This window comes from Lathyrus oleraceus, chromosome 3 (genome assembly GCF_024323335.1).
Source record: "Lathyrus oleraceus cultivar Zhongwan6 chromosome 3, CAAS_Psat_ZW6_1.0, whole genome shotgun sequence".
NCBI classification, from domain to species: Eukaryota; Viridiplantae; Streptophyta; class Magnoliopsida; order Fabales; family Fabaceae; genus Lathyrus; species Lathyrus oleraceus.
Window position 1 is genome coordinate 530,611,798 of NC_066581.1, and position 20,956 is coordinate 530,632,753.

The window sequence follows — 20,956 nt, forward strand, 5'->3', positions numbered from 1 at the left end:
AAACCCCGGTACAGGAGGCCTAACACGGCCACCCGTGTCACCTGACACGGGCCGTGTCAGGGCAAGGGAAGCAGAAGAAGGAAAACAGTAGCCTGACACGGCCACCCGTGTCAGCTGACACGGGCCGTGTCAGGAAGAAACCCCTTGTGTTAGGCTTTCCATGGGCGTGTCAGGAGAAACAATAGGCTGACACGGCCACCCGTGTCAGGTGACACGGGCCGTGTCAGCCCAAGCCCAATATTTCCAATTTTCTCGGGCTTTTCATTCTTCGAGCTTTGTGGAGACATCTTTGGACATATCCAACTGGTGTTGGGAACTTTCACTATAAAACGAGGTCTTCTGCCAAAGGAAAAATCATCTTGGAATATAGCAAACCACAGTATTATGAAGCAATCAAGTATTAGAAAGATCAAGGCATTTGGAGAGCTGGAGAGATTCATGAGCAGGAGCGATTGAAGATCAAAGTCATCCAATTACTTGTAATGTATAATTTTCATCTTGAATTTCTTTTAAACAATATGAGTAGCTAAACCCCCAAATGCTAGGGGGGTGTCCCTGATTTAGAATTGTAATGAATTTGAGTTTACATTTGCATTTATAATATTTTGTTTACGGTAACCTTTTGATGTGTTTATTGCTTTCTCTTTCGGACCAATTGAGATTGATCTATGCTTATCACTTAGGCTGGACCACCAGTGATAAGGTTTTCATCAGGTTACTCTGCAGTAGATATCACCTAGGACTAGGGATACCCTGTATGAACCAGAGAATTGTTGATATTATACAGCTTAACTTCACCCTAATTGGCTATGGACATAGGAATTATGGTAGATTGAATAAAGGTTTTCTCACCAAGGACTTGGGAGAAAATACCCTTGAGAACTGGTAGTAATTGATATTTATTGATGCAATAGTAACTCAGAGTTGTTACAGGGATAAATCATACACCTTCCTTGGCATTGTTCCTTTTTCTCTATAAACCCTTATTTTCATATTTCTTTATTATTTTCTTTTTACACTCAAAAACCAAATTTATACTTTTTGTTTAATTGGATTATAATTTAAACTCAATACTAACGTGCAGTCCTTGAGATTGAGATTCGGGGAATTTCCCCATTATTACTATAAAAGGCAAAATACTACACTTGCTATTTTCCCGATAAAGTTTTTGGCGCCGTTGTCGGGGTTTGCCAAAAATATAGAGTTTAATTTTATTTCAATTAAAATTTTGTTGCTCTGCAATAAAATTATTTTTCTGTCATTTATATTTTACTAACCAGTGTATGCGAGGAAAACCCTTATCTGAAATTCTTTTTGACGCAGAGATCGAGAGAACCCTTCACAGAAGACGCAGAGAACAAAGAGTGGATTCTACAAAAGAAAGTACCTCGGATCAACTAGAAGTCAAGGAACCAATGGCATAAGTTCCTCCAATTCCACCTCCTCCACCTCCGGAAAGACTCCTAGGTGACTATGGAGGTGCAAACGCACCGAGTGGTCGACTGACCATTGTTAACGAATCGGTGAATGTGACAAATTTTCAACTGCATCCTAGCACGATCAATCAATTGGAAAGAAAACCTTTCACCGGAAAGGTTAATGAAGATGCCAACGAACACCTGCAGAGATTTCTGACCATGAGCACCACCTTGAAAATTGATGGTCACACTGATGAAGCAAAAAAATTAGGAATGTTCCCGTTCACTTTAGCTAAAGACGCGGAAGAATGGTTCTATTCTCTCCCGACCGGTAGTATCACTTCCTGGGAGGAGATGGAAACTGCATTCTTAAATGAGTACTTTCCAGCATCAGTATTCCTGAGAAAAAGGTATGAAATTCTTAATTTCAAACAGAAGGATGGTGAATCATTGGGAGACACTTACAAAAGATTCAAAGGGATATTAGTAGCATGTCCCACTCACAATATGGATCAGACCGAACAAATGCAGATGTTTGTTAATGGGTTGAAAATAAAAATAAAATAGTTGATCGATACAGCAGCCGATGGCTCAACAAATTTCTCAACAGCCACTGGTATCAAGAGGATTATTGAAGCAATAGCGGCCAATGAGCATCTAGAGCAATATGACAGATGTACCAAGCAGTCAGATGGGGTGATTAATCTAAAATTAGAAACAAATAAAATCCGTTTGGAAGACACTGTTGCTGCTAAAGTAGACAAAAAGCTGAAAGCTATGAATATAGGTACTCAACAGATAACGCAGGTTCAACCAGCTCAGGAGAGCACTTGTGAAATCTGTAATGGACCTCATCACACTGTCTATTACTTTGCGACTCCCCAACAAATTGAAGAGATCAAATTCTTGAAGCAGAATAATCCCTACTCTAACACTTACAACCCAGGTTGGAAGAATCATCTGAACTTCTCTTGGAAAGATCAGAGAGGGAATGTTCCACAACAAGGTACATGGCAATTTCAGACTCAGTATCAGCAATAGCAACAACAACGGGCACCTAAAAAGGCAGACTGGGAGATTTCCATTGAAAACCTGGAAGCTCAAAATAGGCAATTTGAAGATAATGAGGCACCCATCATTCTGGGTCGACCTTTCATGCAGACGAGTAGATGCTATTGAAAGTTCACGACAAGGAAATAACATTGAATGTTAACCTTCATGGATCAGTGCATGTTAACCTTGAAAGTTCACGACAAGGAAATAACATTGAATGCTATTGAAGACCAGGAGCTGGAGGAAGATATAGAATCTCAGGATCAAGTAGGCGTAATCAGGACATTGAATGCTATTAGACTCTCACCACTGCCAGTAGCCACCCTAAACGGAAAGATTTCCATCTCTATTCCAAACACCAAGAGGAAGGTTAAAGAGGAATCGTGGCACAAAGGAGTCCACACTGAGAAAATAGACAACGTCCTAGTTATGGACAAAAGGTACAATAAGGTTTTGAACCTAAAATACCCCCCATAATAAGGGGAATGAATCGTCGAGCCATGCGACATTAAACGAAGCGCTTCGTGGAAGGTAACCCACATTTTTTATTTCTAAGCATTTATATGTGTCTGTAGGTATACAGGAATTCTACAAGGAGGAGCCAGAGGAATCAGTGGTTGACCTGACAAGAAATCCCAAAAACGGCCAAAAAGACAGCCTCACACGGCCACCCGTGTCAGCTGACATGGGCCGTGTCAGAGAAGGAAAATGCATGAAGGGTGATGGAAAACAGTGGTCTGACACGGGCCGTGTCAGGAGCACTGAAGGAAAATTGGTTTGAGGTTTGGTAGAACAGTGGCCTGACACGGCCGGCCGTGTCAGCTAACACGGCCCGTGTCAGGATCATTGTAAAATATTTTGTGAAAAATGGTAAACAGTAGCCTGACACGGCCACCCGTGTCAGCTGACACGACCATGTCAGGCGTGCGGATTTTTTGAAATTTTTTTGAAAATTTTAAATTTTCGTGGGACCCACCCACTTAAACCACTTTTAACCACTCTTTTTTCCCTTATCACTCATCATTATCAGATTTTTACAAAACTTATAATCACTCTCTCTCATACTTTTTCATCTTCTTCTCTCACTCTCTCACAAACTCCATTAAAAGTCACTCACCTCACCATACAAAACCCTACATGCAACCAAGTTCCACTCACCTATATCCCAAACACCCTTCACAAATATTTCTCACCTCTCCGTCCCAGTCGCAACCACGGTTTTAGATTTTTCTAACTCAAAAGTTCGGAATTTTGCTATTTTTTGCAGGTCCAAAATGTCCTCGAATAGAATCCTTACCGGAAAGCAACAACGTGCAGAGATGGCGAAGTCCCGAAAGCGCCCGAGCCGGAATCCTAATCCCCACAATATTGTGTTTGACAACCCGGAGCAAGAGCGACGTTACCAAATTCAGCGGAAGCGCAAGCTCACGTCGACCAAGTATATGTGTGAGAATACTCTGACCGCTCTAGGGCTGAAAATTGAGGTAGACTGAATGTTCCATGTCTTGGGCATGCTCAAGTTTATGGGTTTGGAGGCGCCGACCTACGAGCGCATTACTCTCGAGTTCCTCAGCACTCTGGAGTTCCAGCGGGAAAAGCGGTGGGTTAACACAACCAGGTATTATTTTTGCACCTTACGTTTCTGGTTGTTTAACAATTATCATGAGTTGTCTGTTGAGGAGTTAGCTGCAATACTCCGACTCCCGCTAAACGGACCCGGAGCGGTCCTAGACGGGTTTTCTCTTATGGATTTCTGGATCGCCATAACTGGGAGGACGGATTACTCCTCCAAAGGTGTGAAAGCCTCGGGCATCCAGAATCCCTGTTTCAGGTACGCCCAAAAAGGTTTAGCCTACACATTGTTCGGTAGAGGCGACAACACTGGAGTAACTACTCAGAGAGAGCTATTCTTCATGTACTCGATGGCTCAAACCAAGACCATCAACGTAGCTGCCTTTTCAGCAGACTACCTGGGGAGAGTCGGCCGAGCAAACTCCGGAGGCATTTCCGTGGGAGGTATGATCACCCAAATTGCATTGCATTTCGGGTATCAGGCTGTTTTACTTGAGGACACGCCAATTGCAGGTAATACAAAAATTGACATGTCTGCTCTGATTTCCCAAGGTATGATTGCGGTTGACCCTACCTACTATTCCATCCTCATTCATAAAAGGTTTATCATCGCTCAGCCGGATCCGGACAGAGTTGCTATCACTGACTGTGCGAATTGGTTATATGTGAGTGTCGATCCCGATGCGGATGAAGGCCACGAAGATGACCACTTTAATGCAGGTGAGCACTTTGTAGATGACCAGGAAGAAGGAACGGAAAGATAAGAAGAATATCCTCAAGCACCTCCTGAGTAGTTTGTTCCACAACCTCAGGAACCCACCCAACAGGCGGCGGGTTCCTCATCTTGGTCAACTAACCAATGGAGCTGGGTACAGACCGAGCTAGGTGACTTGAGGACCGAACAACAAAGGCAAGGCATCGAGCAAGTCCGTTAGGGAGCGATGCTGGATGAGATGAGCAGCATGATGCGACAATTGATGTTGCATTTCCCACACCCACCTCCTTAGTAGGACCCTGTGAGTTCCCTCTTCTGCGCTTGTTCACAAACATTGTGGACAATGTTGAGTTCAAGTGTGGGGGAGATTTTATGTCTTTTATTGGTAATTTGTTTTTGAGTTATCTTTGCTTTTTAATTTTGTATTCTAGATTGAATTTGTCTGTTGAATGTACATTATGCTGCAAGTGTGTGTGTCAAGTCTGTGTTGACAGGTTCGAAAAGTAATGATCACAATTGAGAGTGGATGAAAGATCACACCACTCACCATGGCTTGTTGTGAAGGATCTCCCCAAAAAGTAACACTGTTGAAAACCAAGTGAGTCAGAAAAGGCCAAACACATTAATCATCATGAGCGTCATTCAAGTTTGTCTTTATCACTCTAAATTTGCGTAGACTCTTTGGGACTGTCACTGCATGATACACACACTGAGGCACGTTGTTTGTCATTAACCCCAAGCCTTTCTAGCCATCCCGAATCATTATATTCCTCGTAACCCCCTTTGAGCCTATATCCATTTTTGTTTAAAACCCCTTGAATGTAACCATTGGCCAAAAACACTTCCTCACCCTGTTCAGAGTCATGAGAATACATTCCAACTGTGTTGAAAAGCTAAGTTAGGGGTAAAAACCCCAAAAGCTCTCAAAGCCCTAGAAAGTGCAAAAACAAAAGAAAAAGAAAATTTGATGAATCGAGAAAAAGAAAGAAAAATAAAAATAAAATAATCGATGATTCAAAAGAAAAAGCACGAAAAAGGGCAGTCGATAAAAATTCAAGAAAAGAAAATCGAGGAAATAAAAGAAACAAACACAGGATGTAACATCGACTCTGAACCAAAAGCCCCTTGTTTTTTTTTTAATCAACACCCTAACCCAAGCCAAGTTACAATCCGAAAGACCTCAAAAAGTGTGTGTGTTGTGTGTAGGTGATGGGAAAAGAGAGACTATTCGAACTTGTGAGTGATATTGCATACTTTGAATTATTAGGGTAAACAGTTAACCCCAAGAGAATTGGTGAGAATGTGAAATAAGCTGACAGGTGAAACGGTGCTTTAAAGTGGAAGTGTGAATGATGACTTACGAGGATGGGTAGGACTTGTGGAAGGAAAAGGGAAGACGTTCGCGAATGATCTCAGCAGTGGTGGAAAGCATAAAGAATTCTAGGGAGTGATAATATAACATTACTTGGGACAAGCAATGAGCTAAGTTTGGGGTTGTGATCAGTCACCATTTATAGTAAGTTTTCATTACTGATCCGACGCAAAACAGAGACATTTGATACACTATGCAAGCATTTAAGGTACAATTCGATTAGTTTTACTTCCGTTATTGTATTTATGCATTTTTAATCTTTGTTATGTTTTACTTTGTTTATCTTGATTTTATGCGTGGGATAGCTGTGTTTTTGTACGACAGATCCAGGTAGAAGAACCGGAGAACTCAGAACACGACAATGCGAGAGACTGGCACACAAAAGATCAGAAAACCCCGGTACAGGAGGCCTGACACGGCCACACGTGTCACCTGAGGCACAATTGAGGAAGCTACCTCTGAAATAACCGTCCTCACGGGAGGAGTTGTAGGAGTTGGAGAAGACTGGCTCTGAGCAGCCAACACTGAATCCATCATGGCAGTCAGCCTAGCTACTTCGTCTTTCAGTTCACGGTTCTCTTGTTCAAGATGATCCATCATCTTTGGAAGATTTGCCCTGGTGTTATACCGGTGTGTCAGCTTGTCTTCAAAATAAATGAAGAACAAAGAGTTAGACCACTGATCAAGAAGCTGAACAAAACCTGCTTATGCACATGATGCATGCAATGCTTGTGCATATGATTTATTTTTAATCAGAGGAACTTTATAGAGATCTATTTGTAAACATTTGAAAATATTGATTCTTTTAAGACATATATGGAACTCATATAGCAATAATATTTGGAAATTTTTTTACACCAATGAAGAAGTACAATCTTGGTAACCAAATACAATACAAGAGGAAAGGAAGATAGACATCCTATGGAGCCCTAGAAACAATCGTCTAAAGCTCTCGAGACTAGAAGATAAGCTGCACGAAGCCACTTCACCTCTCTCTCATAGGCTGCCTCCATATCTTCCTTCTCCTTGGCGAGTCGATCATACTTCCTCTTCCAAAACTTGGAAGACTGAGGAAGAAGAGAAGTCACCATATCATCAGGCTCATCAATAACCTAATGCTCCAGAAATTCTATCACAACATCCTTATCTCTGAGTTGCTGAAGTAGCGCCTCTCGCTCACGAACCCAAGCACGCGAACGATCTTCATCTCTCAACTCCTCTACTCCTTGGTTAGGGAGGTTTGAAGGCCCAACCCTAACCAGAGGGGTAGGTCTTAGGTAGTCATAGGGCATGCGGTACTCAAAAGCTCTCTTCCTCACCCAAGAGGTGTAGGGTTCCAAAGCAATATAATTCTTCGGACTAAGCTCTTTCCTTCCCTTCCTATGAACCTTGCACCAAGCGTGGACCATCCTGCCCTTCAAGTTCTAGGGATTTTTAGCCTCTTGAAAGAACACACCTTCCAACAGAATGTTGTTAGGTTTATCCTTTAAGGGGAACCCAAGTTGACGTCAAGCCAAAATAGGGTTGTAGTTAATTCCACCACACGTACCAAGAAGAGGCACATTGAAGAATTCACCACAAGAATCAATAATCTGGACACCATCATACACACGGTTATACCAAGAGATATCATCATTAGTGAGAGACATAAGCCTCGTGGACCACCGTATACATCCCTTGTTCTCTTTGAAGGAGAGCGTCTGAGGCAAGTGCGAAATAAACCACTTGTACAACATAGGAAAACATCACACAATGGTACCACCACCCTTTGCATTCCTCATATGCAAAGAGAAATAAGTGTCACCCAACAGAGTCGGAACGGGATTAAGAGTAGAGAAAATCCTAATAGTGTTGACATCCACAAAATTGTCGATGTTGGGGAATAACACTAGCCCATAGATGAGAAGTACAAATGCGGCTTCAAAGGCGTCCTCACTCATGGCCTTCCCAAACAAAGTAGCTTGGGCAATGAGGAAATCAGATGGGAGACCTTGAATTCCACCTTTGGTAGTCATACGAGCACCAATATCATATACATATATGTGAAGCAGATCATCAATCTCTTGGGAAGAAGGAACTCTCTCCAGGCCACTGAACGACAACTGATCTAAGATAGGTATACCCACAAGATAGGCATACTCCTCAAGCGTAGGCAAAAGTTGGAAATCCGGAAAAGTGAAGCAACGGTACAAAGGATCATAGAATTGCACCAACACACTCATCAGACCTTCATCCACCTTGTAGCGGTGTATTCATCACTTTATGATTTATTGACTAAATCAAAAGCAAAGCATACAAAGATAGAGTCGCCACTGCACTTCTATTTATCCAAAGGAATGGCTAGAAAGCGAACAAAAGCCTAAGAAGTTTTACAAAGAAAACTAATAAAAAGGGTACAGAGATCTGGGTAAGGGGGTAATTATGCAAAGGGAAGGTGTTAGGCACCCAATGCATCCTAGGTACTCCTAGGGAACCCTTTTCACAACTTGCTGTATCAGATGATTGTTTATGAAAATATTTATTGTGCAAACATGGATTGGGAGGATGAGAGAAGAATATACAAATTTTATTATTTTTGTGTTTGGATGGATGAATCCATTGCCTACGTACCTTTACAGGATCAAAACCTCGTAGTTCGTCTAAAAGATTTCCAAAAACAATAAGTGGATTGATTTTAAAACAAAAGCCTTAAGGTCTTTCATTATCCACGGGAGAAAACTCAACCTATACAACCACAAGTCCACCATGTGAGAACAGCTTCAACTTGCTAGTGAGGGATTATGCCCTATAATAAGCAAGGAAGTCTTACAATTCAATCACTAAGGACAAAAGGTGAGAATCACATCAACCACTAAGATAATTGAGATCTGCGGCTAATGTATGAAAACTTATCAAGAAGTGGACAAGGGCCACAAAAACAATTGAGTGAGTGAAATTTACCAATTATGAGTATTCACAAAAATGGTCAAAGTTGACATTAGATTCAATTCAGAAGAAGTATTGTGAAAATGAAATTTGAAAATCAAAGGCTTAAGGCCTAGGTTTCTTGTTTTGAAAACAAATGAAAATGTTTGCACAAAGTTTCTGGTTTGGGTTAACATGCAAATGGAGGTTTAAAGAACAAAAGGTGGGGATAAGGAGTAAAACTTCATTAGGAGTTCCTTTCTTGAGATCATATGTAGATGATCCAAGTAAGTACCATCCTCTAGAATAGGAAACAAAGCAAAAAGCAAAGTAAATGAGCAAGGGTCTCATAAGAGATCAACAAAACTGGAAATGGATTGCCAATAAATGGTCTTACGTCCAACTCCACAAAGCAAAATAGGAAACAGATAGCCAATCAATGGTCTTACATCTAACTCCTGAACAAAGAGAGGGAAACAGGTTGCCAATCAATGGTCTTACACCTAACTCCACAAGGTAAACTAGGAAACAGATAGCCAATCAATGGTCTTACATCTGACTCCACAAAGTAAACTAGGAAACAAATAGCCAATCAATGGTCTTACATCTGACTCCACAAAGTAAAATAGAAAAGGATACGGAGTGTCAATCAATGGTCTTATATCCATCTCCACAAAATGATCATAGGAAACAGATAGCCAATCAATGGTCTTATGTCTGACTCCTCACAACAAAATGATCACAGGAAACAGATGGCCAATCAATGGTCTTACATCTGAATCCTCACAACAAAACAAATAACAAATGCAAAAGCAAAATGCAAACAATATGCAAAAAGCAACATGATGGATGCACTGGTAAGCAAACAATCAATCAATTAGAACACTCTATACACAATCAAAAGGCTCATACAAGGCTGGGCTTTAGTCAAGGGGTCATATCAACCTCGACAAACAAGCCAGATATGTAAGGGTGTTTGGGCTCTTAACCTCTAACATTGAGAGTTAGGATGAGCAGATGAAATGGGAAATGAGGGTTAGACCTCATAGCTCTTAACTCTGGCCAGGGTGAGCTTGAAACAATGAAAGTGTGGGAGTCCAGAATGAGGAACTCTACTCCACAATGACTGACTCTATATACAATGATCTTGGGGTGTTTATTCAAATTGCATCAACACATGGTGTGAGCAAGATGAAAGACACAACTGAATAGCAGGGGATGGATTGCACATCCCTTTTATCTGCCAATGCCTCTTCACTTAGGAGGTCTTTGAGGTACAAGGCACAAATATAAACAGACAAAAACATGGCCTCTTAAGGAGGGCTTCAGACAGGTGCCTGCCAATAACAGCAGGTCTTCCAGACTACATGGAGATCAAGGAAAATACCTAAGTGGTATGCCAACCACAAGCAAAGCAAAGAAACTCAAATAATGAGTTAAAGCGGCTAAAGTACCTGTAAGAAAAGCTAAAACAGTCAATATTTATATTCAGACAAATCAAGCAATCAACAACAGTCAGACAACCAATCATCAGACAACAATGGTGCAAGGCATAAGGTGCAAGCAAACTAAATTGATTCACCATCCAAAAGACCTACAAAACATCAAGGTTAGTCAACCAAAATAACTTGTATCTCAAGTGATGAGATCATATCAACCAATGTGGCTAATTGCTTTGAACCTGAAATGCAAAGCTCAAAATGTGAGTCCAAATCCCTAGGGCAAAGCCTAGGGTCAAAGGTGAATCACAAAGTCAAAACAGCAGCTAAAATTCAACATGAATCACATTTATTCAATCAAGAACATGTCCTAAAAAGGACCAAGTCAAAATCATCAAGCAACATCATGTAGTGAGCAAGAGAAGTCAAAGGCAAATTCAAAGCACACATTTGGACATTAAGAATCAAAATTCCATATCAAAACAGAAATGAATCAAACAATTCTGGAAACTTTTATGTGCATACATCACATCAAGTACAATCATCATGCCAAAAATCATAAACAGAGAAGCTCATTTGATAAGGATATGAAAATGCACAAGTAAGACATCCAATTGTGTGACACACATTGTCACACCATACCATCATGTGCATAAAACAGAAATGAAAAATGAGAAAAATGCACAATCAAGCCTCAAACATCCATCAACATGTTGGGAACAATCATGCAAAATTTCATGGCAATTGGAGCATTATTGAGCATTTCACAATAGAAAGAATGGAGCAATGTCACAAATGCACACATGTTCAATCAAACAGTCATAATTCAAATTCTAGCAATGGTAAAATCATAAAATCAACACCATAAAATTCTAGACATTCATATGAACAAGTAGCAAAAAACCTAGAATTAATTGGATCATTTTTCAATTTGATATGAATTTTGGAATGTGGAGAAAAATATGAAGTAAAAAATGATCATGCACATATTAAATTGGAGGGAAAGGAAGAAATGGAAATGAAATTTGAAAAAACGGCGCAGGCAGGAATCAAAGCTGGTAACACGCGCTGCATGAAACGACGTCGTTTCATCCCTGGAAATTAAAATGAAAAAACAGAAACACGCTCCATGGGAATCGAAGGAGGGAACACGGATCAAATGGTGTTCTTCATGCATGAACCAGAGCCAAACCCTAGGAGGTGGCGCACGGTGGAAACCACCGTCTCCTTCGTTGAGACGGTGGATGAACAGTAGCTAGCTCAAAAATATTTCCAGAATTTCAAAATTTTTATATCAACAGAAAGCTTATGCAATGTACATCATAGATCAATCAATAACTAAACCTAATTCATCACCAGTCATGAGAATCGAGCAAAATAAGTTTGATGCACAAAACTTTAATCAAGCATATCTCAGTCATTTCTCATCCATTTTTCTAGAAACTTAGATCAGAATTATCAGCAAGAGAAGATCTACTTAAACATGTTAATGGATTGAAGAATTATGAGATTCGAAAACTGAACCTCTTGAAGAGCAGTTCCTGAAAACGCACGATCCAAGGCTTCAAATGATCCAAATCAACTCCTGAGATGATAACTTGAAGCTTTGTGTAGTAATTGAGGCTTGGCATGTCCTAGATCCAGCTCAATTCACCACTTTCATGTTTGTGTTCTTGAACTTGCACAACACTATTCTGGTCCAAATTTTATGATCCAAGGCTTGATCTACACTAAGTCAATACCATAGAACAAAAATATGGAAGAAAATTGAAGGACTATGTGAAGAAAATTTGAGTTTTGGTTGAGATAAAAAATGGAGGGAAATTGATTTTAGATCTAGAAATGATGAAAAATCCCTGAAATTCTGTTAGAATTATGTATTTATATGACGTCCTAATCCTACTGAAACACTTAATTAAGCTTGGTTAATGGTGATTAGCAAAAATAAGGTGTATGGCAAAAAATTGAAAATTGGTGGTGTATGGAGCATGCATACGTGAACAGTACCCAATGCATGGTTAAATTCACTCAAAATCATTTTCTTAACACAATGGCAATGGAAATTAATTCATGTAATGCACCATTTTTAAATTTTCAAATTTCCCTCCAAAATGGGCATGAAGGAGCAAATGATCATGTGATAATATTTTATGCAATGTGATGGGTGATTTGGAAAGTTCATGTCATGAGAAGAAAAATGCAAGAAGAGCCACTCAATTTGGAGTTATGAATCAAAAGTTATGGCCTTTTGAAGTTCCATGCACACTTGGCAATGATTGGATCATATCTCCTCATCCATTCATCAGATGCTCATGATCTTGGACTTTTTGGAAATGGGAGAGAGAGATCTTCAACTTTCTTGTTGGACAAAAGTTCATTTGAAGCTTCGTTGATGTTAGAAAGTTGAGTTGAAGTTGGACCAAAACTTGCCATCTTTGGAAACTTGAAATTATAGGTCACTTTCCATTTTTGGAAACTTTTGCTTTGACTTCAAATTCTTCAATGTTGATGTTTTACATGATGAACAAGCATTGTTGGAACATGAACGGGATGAAGAAACTCAATTTCTCAATTCAAAACCCACAGTTGACTTTCAGTTGACTGGCATAGGCCTTTAGATGACCTGAAAATGTTCTGATGAACTTGGGCCTCAACCACCTGGGGAATTTGCTTCACAATGGACCTCTAGCTCACATAAGCTCTAAATAATGATCACATGATCCATATCACACTGGAAACCTCATTTCTTGCACAAAGGATTCACTTGAATTGCCTTGACTTGTTGACTGCTTAAGCTGCAAGTAACAAAGGTTAATGACATATTTTTGTACATTTTGGTTAGTGATTAAAAGAAAAGCAATGATATACAAATGCAAGCAATTCTTTGTGATCAAGAACCACTCTCAAGAAAGATCCCACCCACAGGGAAGGAAGCAAGGTGTCCAATGATCCTTGAGGCAATGCAATGTTATGATATGATGCCATGAGGGATCTTAGGGACAAAATTGGGGTCTTACACACCTGAGTAGCAAGAATAGACAGAAGCTTCCCATGGGGAGCTTTGAACTCCAAGGGATCTAATACATAAGAAGTCAAACTCCTTAACTCTTTCAAGTCGGGTTGTCTGAAACTGTACTTCTTCGTATTCCTTCTTGGCTTATCCATGTCTGAAAATTTATAAATAGACCTCTTAAGTTCCTTGAAAATTTTCTCATTGTTGATGATATGGATGCAAATGAATGCATGAATGCATGGATGCAACAATCACACTCAAGGATCAAGCAAGTCACGCCACACAAAGGTCACGGGATCGATCAAGTCATCCTCAATATCAATCATCCATTTTGGTGGATTATGGTTTACACCTTATCAACACCTAAGTTCCATTGATATTGAAGATATACGAGAACAGATCAACCGCGAATCAAGGGTTTGTTGCAAGTCACGAGCATGGAGTCTCGGTTAAGAACCACCCAAAGGGAGTGTACTATGGTTAAACCTGACAATCATGTTCTAAAAAGAGGTTCCCATAGTCATCATCTCATCTTTCGGATATTATCGGATAAAATGACTACTCGTATTCCAAAAATATTCTCAAGAGAGACTCTTATGAGTGTAGTATCGCGTAACAATCGAATCAAATCTTACACTTGAACGACCTTCGCACTACATCCTAAAATAGGCCAAGATGGGCTAGTTAATCTAAGGTCCTTGGCTTCTAAGGTTTATGTTGGAAAGAGTAATGCCTAACCACGACTACTCGTGTGACATTATTGATCCCAACAAGACCTCCACCAAGTGAGTGGACTTGCAAGTCAACTTGCTAAGGAATCACTCCACACAAGTCAACAAGACTATGCCATTCTCCTATCATAAGTGCACTCGAGTTCGGTTAAAGAACTCATCTCACAAGAAACCACCAAGCACACAAGCAATTGACATATCAAGCAATTCATACATTACAAATAATACAGTCATCCCATATTTTGCACAAAAATATGTCACAAAATAATATAAGCATATAATACAACAAAAGCAAAATGTAGGCTAAACCCACTAGGAAGCAACTCATCCCCAGCAGAGTCGCCACTTTTCTGTAGCGGGGTATTCGTTACCTTTAGATTTATTGACTCTATCAAAAGTAAGCATACAATTCAATTCGCCACAACACTTATATTTATCCAAAGGAAAGGTTAGAAAGCGAACAAAAACCAAGTAAGAAATTTTATCAAATCAAAAACTAATAAAAATGTCAGAGATATGGGTAAGGGGGTTGATTATGCAATGGGAAGGTTTTAAGCACCCAAAACATCCTTAGTACTCTAAGGGAGCCCTTTTTGCAAATGTGTATTGTAGGTTGGTATTTGTTAAAATATTTGTGCAAACAAGATTGGGGAGATGAGAAAAGAATATATATATTATTTACAATTTTGTTGTTTGAATGGATAAACCCATTGCCTACGCACCATCACAAAGGTAGGATCAAAACCTCGTAGTTCGGGGTAAAAATCTCAAAAAGATTGGCGAATTGATTTGGTCAAAATCCTTAAGGTCTTTTGTTATCAAAGGGAGAAAACTCAACCTAAACCAACAATCCACCATGTGAGGAGAGCTTCAACATACTAGTGAAGGATCCATCCTATAAGGAGTATGGAAGACTTATAGTCCAATCACTAAGGATAAGGTGAGGTTTACATCAACCACTATGATAACTCAAACCTAATGACTAATGTTTATGAAAAAGGTTTTAACAAAGGTGGCCATTGGAACCACAAAAACAACTTGAAGTGAGTTATATTTACAAATTAGAAGTATTCACAAAATGAAGTCAAAGTTGACTTAAAGTTCAATTCATAATGAGTATTAGTGAAAAGAGTTTGAAAAGTCAAAGGCATATGGCCTAGGTTTCTGATTTTGAACACAATGTTAATGTTTGCACAAAATTAGTTTGGCTTGGGTTAGGGTGAGGAGAAGAAGAGAAGGGCTAGTCCTAAAAAAGCAAAGATGAGAGAAGAGATAAAACCCTTGGAGTTCCTTTCTTGAGATCATAAAGATGATTCAAGATGCTCCTTTACTTTGGACTTAGCAAGCAACAAGCAATCACAACAAATATTATATTCAAGCTCCTAGGATCTCCATTTGGCTTGTCATCTCTCAATTTGGTTATTCATGACAATGGTCCTTCTTACTATCTCAAGTTTGGAATCCCTACCATACAAGAACAAACAATCAAAAAGTTCACAATGCAATAAGAGTAATGGACAAAGAATGAATTTAGATTAGGGTCCTTTCAAGTCAACTTCAAGATTAAGCATTCTAAAGGCATGAGGCCTAGTTGTTCTTCAACAAGTTTAGCATTCTAAAGGCATGAGGCCTAGTTGCTCTTGAACTCCTTTAAGCATAGGTAAGGTCCTAATTCTAAGTCCTTTCTCCTTTTTGCATAGGTTCAAACAATCAAAGACAAAACAAACACAAAGCAACAATATATTTATTCACAATAATGAGCTCAAGTGAGCAAAAAGCAAATGGCATAAACATAAAATATGAGCTCAAGTGAGCAAAGGAAAAAGGCAATATGAATAAATGAGCAAGAAAATAAATTGCATTAAAGTAAATTGCAAAAACTAAATGCTTGAATTAAAGTTAGTAATTAGTGGTTAATGTTAGTGTGTCATAAGACAATTTAGCGCTATGTTAAGCAATTGTAAGTGGACTAATGTAGTAGTCACACCTATCTGAGGTTGTTCAATAAAAAAATAGACAAATAAACACAAGTTAGAGATCATGACTAGTAAGCCAAGCTCCTACAACTTTCCATGCCAAAAGAAAAGAAGAAAGACATTGTATGGATTTTAAGTTTTTTGCTTGACCAATAAGCAACCTATCTTGGACACAAAGCAACTCACTTGATCTTTGATCAAGTTGAGTTTGATTTTGATCAAAGAAGGTTAAGCCGCTCATATGTCAAGACCAACCACAAATCATTAACTCATTGGTCAAAATAAAAAGAAGAAGATGAAGAAGAAATGAAATGAATAAAAAGGAGAAATCAAATGACATAATCAAAACACAATGGTCCAATGTGTATCAAAATCAACATCAACCAATGTAAAACAGAAGAGAAATCAAGATTAGAAGTCAACAAGGTCAAACATATTTTTTTGGTATTTTTGGAATTAAAATAAAGCATAAAATAAAATGAACAAAATTGAGGTCAAACTTCAAATTCAATTCAAATCAAATTGAATAGGTCCAATTATATCATAAGTCTAACATGGTCAAACAAGGTTTGACAAATTTTCTCAACAATTTTTTGAAAACAAAAACTATTTTAAAACAATTAAAAATCAAGAAAAATAACACAAATGAATTAAAATCTCAAATAAATCTCAAATCAATTAAGAAATTGATGAGAATATTTTTCATAGACATATCATCATCCATATGTGTTAAGAAAATATTTTTGGAATTTTTGGATAACAAAAAGTAATTAAAATGAATTAAAAACTATTAAAAACAAAATAATTCACAAAAAATATTAAATGGAATCACAAAAATAATTAAAAATCAGATTATGAAACTAGATTTTAAAAGAAATTTTTTGCAATTGGTCTCATATTTTTGTGATTCCAAATAAAATAGTTGTGAATTTTTGAAAATAAATGGAATAAAAGAAAAATAAAACAGAAATTAGAAAATATGAAAAATCAGGAAGCGTTGGATCCACTTCATTAATTGACGTGGCAACATCCAAGGGTGTTGAGGCGCGCGCGTACCGTAGTCACAAGTCCAATGCAAAACACGCTGAATTAAAAAAAGTCAAAAGAATGCATGGCTGAGATTATAACGTGTGAGTGATGTAACACCCCAAAATTTGCCCTCCTCATTCATGCATTCATTTAGCATTTCATCATGTCAATCAGAATTAGATCCGAAAAAAAAAAAAAAAAAAAAAAAAAAAAAAAAAAACGAAAAAAAAAAAATAATAATAATAATAATTTTTTACCAAAAAAAAATAATAAAAAAATAATAATAATAATAAAAATAAATTTTAATTAATTAATTAATTAATTAATTAAATAAATAAAATATAATAAAATTTTTTGGACTTGGGTCTCTCTCATTTGAGCCCACAAAACCATGAAATTCAGTCTATAAATACCAAGGCTTCACTTGAGAAAAAACAACACAGAAGAGGAGAAGAAGGAAGAGAAGCAAAATACTCTGAGGTTTCCTTGGAACAAAACCCTGAGGAAAAAGATAGTGAGAGAAGACCTAACGGAGTTCAGAGCAGCCTCCAAACCCCGAAGGGAGCTCAACTACACAGAATCACCTCTGCCTCACATAAACCCTGAAGATTGTTTTGTAAACCTCACGGGTGCAACTCAATTTCAATCAAGCTCTCCAATCAGGTTTGCCATTATTCCCATTACCTTTGCCCATGGGTTTAATATGTATATGAATGTATAAACAATGCCTTGAATGTTTAACCGTTTAATTTCTGAAATGTATGCCACAGGGTTTGAGTTTTTTGAAACCATACTGTTGATCATGAAAAAAATGCTTATGGTGTTTCACTAACCCTTTTGTTGAATTTTTGTGAGGGCTCACATGACTTTTGCAGGGATAACTTGCGTGGTTTCCCACTTTATTTGTGGGATAACCCCTGGAGGTTCATTCCGATTACCTGTACTGACTCACTTTTCTTTGATGGCATTAGCTTGGAAGGATCTCAGGGTTTCCCATTCCTCTAATTGCTGTTACTTCGGATCTTTATCCGCGTGGTACTTTTACATTTTTCCCGCATTTTACTGCTTTCCTAGCTGGAAGACCTCGATAGGAGGCAACGTTTGAGCCCCTTGGTGGCATTTTACTTTGAGATACATGTTTTGTGTTTTGTATTCATATCCCTGCAGGTAGCGCGGTTCCTTCATCAAGGACTGCCCTTTTTGCCCTTGAGCATCCCAAACCCTAAAACCCAAAGCAACACGTTAACTCCTTCTACTACAAGCGAGTAAGTCTCTAGAGGTCGAGCATCCGGTAGATTGCGTAGTAACGTTGTTCGCCCAAAACCCAATCCATAACCCCGTAGTTAGCCGAACTACGTTTTGCTCTGATTCTCAGGCCAGATGAGATACGTAGGCATAAGACGCGATGTCTTAGCGAGCACACATCCCCCAACCCATAGGTCAGCCGAGCTACGAAGACTCTGATTCTCATATTCAGATTAGATACGTATGCAGTGGATGCGACATCCGCGCGAGTCATTTTCATTTAACCCTTTTTTTTTGGCAAACAGCACAAGATAAACCCACACCCTTTAGACAAGAACTACAAAAGTGGATCCCGTAGAGTACTACGGATGCGTAGGGGTGCTAATACCTTCCCTTCGCATAACCGACTCCCGAACCCAAGATTTGGTTGCGAGACCCCGTCTTGTCCTTTCCTTTTTCAGGTTTACTTCGAGCGTTTCCTTTCCCTCCTTTGGGATGAATAACGCACGGTGGCGACTCTTCTGTCTTTTTCTTTCGCCGGTTGTTTTTTTTCGCACTGTATTTTTCAGGTTGCGACAGCTGGCGACTCTGCTGGGGAAAAAGAAGTTGACCTTTTGCTGGTCCATCTTCCCTAAGAGAGCCCCTCCTAGCTTTTGTAGTTTGTTTGTTTATTGGGTGTTCATGCTTTTGTGCAGTTATTTATTTACCTGCTTTACCTTATTGCATTGTGTATATATCATTGATGTTTCTGTTGGCTATGGCTGCTTGGTGATCTTTGTGAGATGAGTTCTATACCCGAACTCGAGTGCACTTAGGATAGGAGAATGGCATAGTCCTGTCAACTTGTGTGGAGTATTCCTTAGCGAGTTGACTTGTAAGCCCATCCACTTGGTGGAGGTCATGTTGAGATCAATAATGTCACATAAGTAAGTTGTGGTTAGACATTACTTGTTCCAATATAGACCTAAGAAGCCGAGGACCTTAGTTTACCAAACCCATCTTGGCCTATTCGTAGGACGTAGTGCGAAAGTCGTTCAAGTGTGAGATTTGATACGATTGTTACGCGATACTACACTCATAAGAGTCTCTCTTGAGAATATTGTTGGAATACGAGTAGTCGTTCCTCTGATAATATCTGAAAGATGGGATTATGACTATGGGAACCTTTTGTAGAACATGTTTGGCAGGTTTAAACCTTAGTACACTCCTTTTGGGTGGTTCTTAACCTAAACTCCATGCTCGTGACTTGCAACAAACCCTTGATTCATGGTTAATCCGATCAGGTATCCTTAATATCAATGAAACTCGGGTGTTGATAAGGTGTAAACCATAATCCACCAAAATGGGTGGTTGATATTAAGGATAACATGTCCATCCCATGACCTTTGTTTGGTGTGCTCTTAATTTCTCTCCAGACAGTGCAACCTGACAGATGTTCAAGCGGGTCCATCAATTCTGATTGACATGCCTTTGCATTGCATAACATCATCTGCATATTTGCATCCAACATCTCATGCTTATTCATTTGCAGGGTATTCCCTTTCAAAACGGGGGTGCCTTAAAACTGAACAAGCAGTGCATCGCATACCATGCATATTAACCCTTGTCTGTTTTGCAGGTGTCACCGCAGTGTCTAATGTTTGTTCCCTGTATCAGGCAGTTATTGGTCCCAAGCGAGTTCACAGATACCCGACAAAGGAAAACCGTCCACGACTAGCGATGGACCAAGTACAGAAAGAGCTGGCTGATATGCGTGAAAGGATGGATCAGTTCATGACATTGATGACTAGTATGGCAGAAGGCCAAGCAAAGCTGAGGGAATTGGTTGAGCAACCGAGACACGATCCGGAGGTGGAGATACCAAATGTTGAGGGAAACCCTGGTAACCCTGGGAACGCTGATAACCCTGTGAACACTGGTAACGCAAATGCTGATGGAAACCCGGGTAATGTTGGCAACACAGGGAATGTTGGAAATGGTATTGGCGGAAGGTACAATGTGAATCAAGGAATTCGGATTAACGGGCACCCCGTTACTGAAGATTATCAGTGTGATCAATTTTATTTGCACGACGAGGCCCTCGAGACCACTCGCCGTATGGATGAGCTTGCTGAGAAGCTCAAATCTTTGGAGTCTCAAAATTCCTTAGGCTTTGATGTCACAAATCTTGGTCTGGTTCAGGGAGTAAGGATTCCTCACAAGTTCAAACCCCCTACTTTTGAGAAATACAACGGGGCTTCTTGCCCACACACTCATCTCTAATCTTATCTGGGAAGGTTGGGAGCTCACACGGAAGATGAAAAGCTGTGGATGTACTATTTTGAAGACAGTCTAACTGGAGCTTCTCGTGAATGGTATTCTCATTTGTCTCGTACTACCATCAAGAGCTGGAAAGACTTGGCAGAGGCTTTTATCAAGCAATATCAATACAACTTGGACATGGCTCCAAATCGGACCTTGTTGCAAGGTATGTCTCAGACTGCCAAGGA

The 20,956-nt window shown here is 39.3% G+C and overlaps 1 protein-coding gene across 1 annotated transcript in view; it reads left to right on the top strand.

Moving 5' to 3' along the window:
* Nucleotides 1-4,393: 4,393 nt before the first annotated feature.
* Nucleotides 4,394-20,956, top strand: part of LOC127131988 (uncharacterized) — a 96,500-nt gene continuing 79,937 nt past the window's right edge. The window contains exon 1 of the mRNA XM_051060858.1: nt 4,394-4,763. Within this exon, the coding sequence (XP_050916815.1) occupies nt 4,394-4,763 (370 nt within the window). The remainder of the gene's footprint in view (nt 4,764-20,956) is intronic.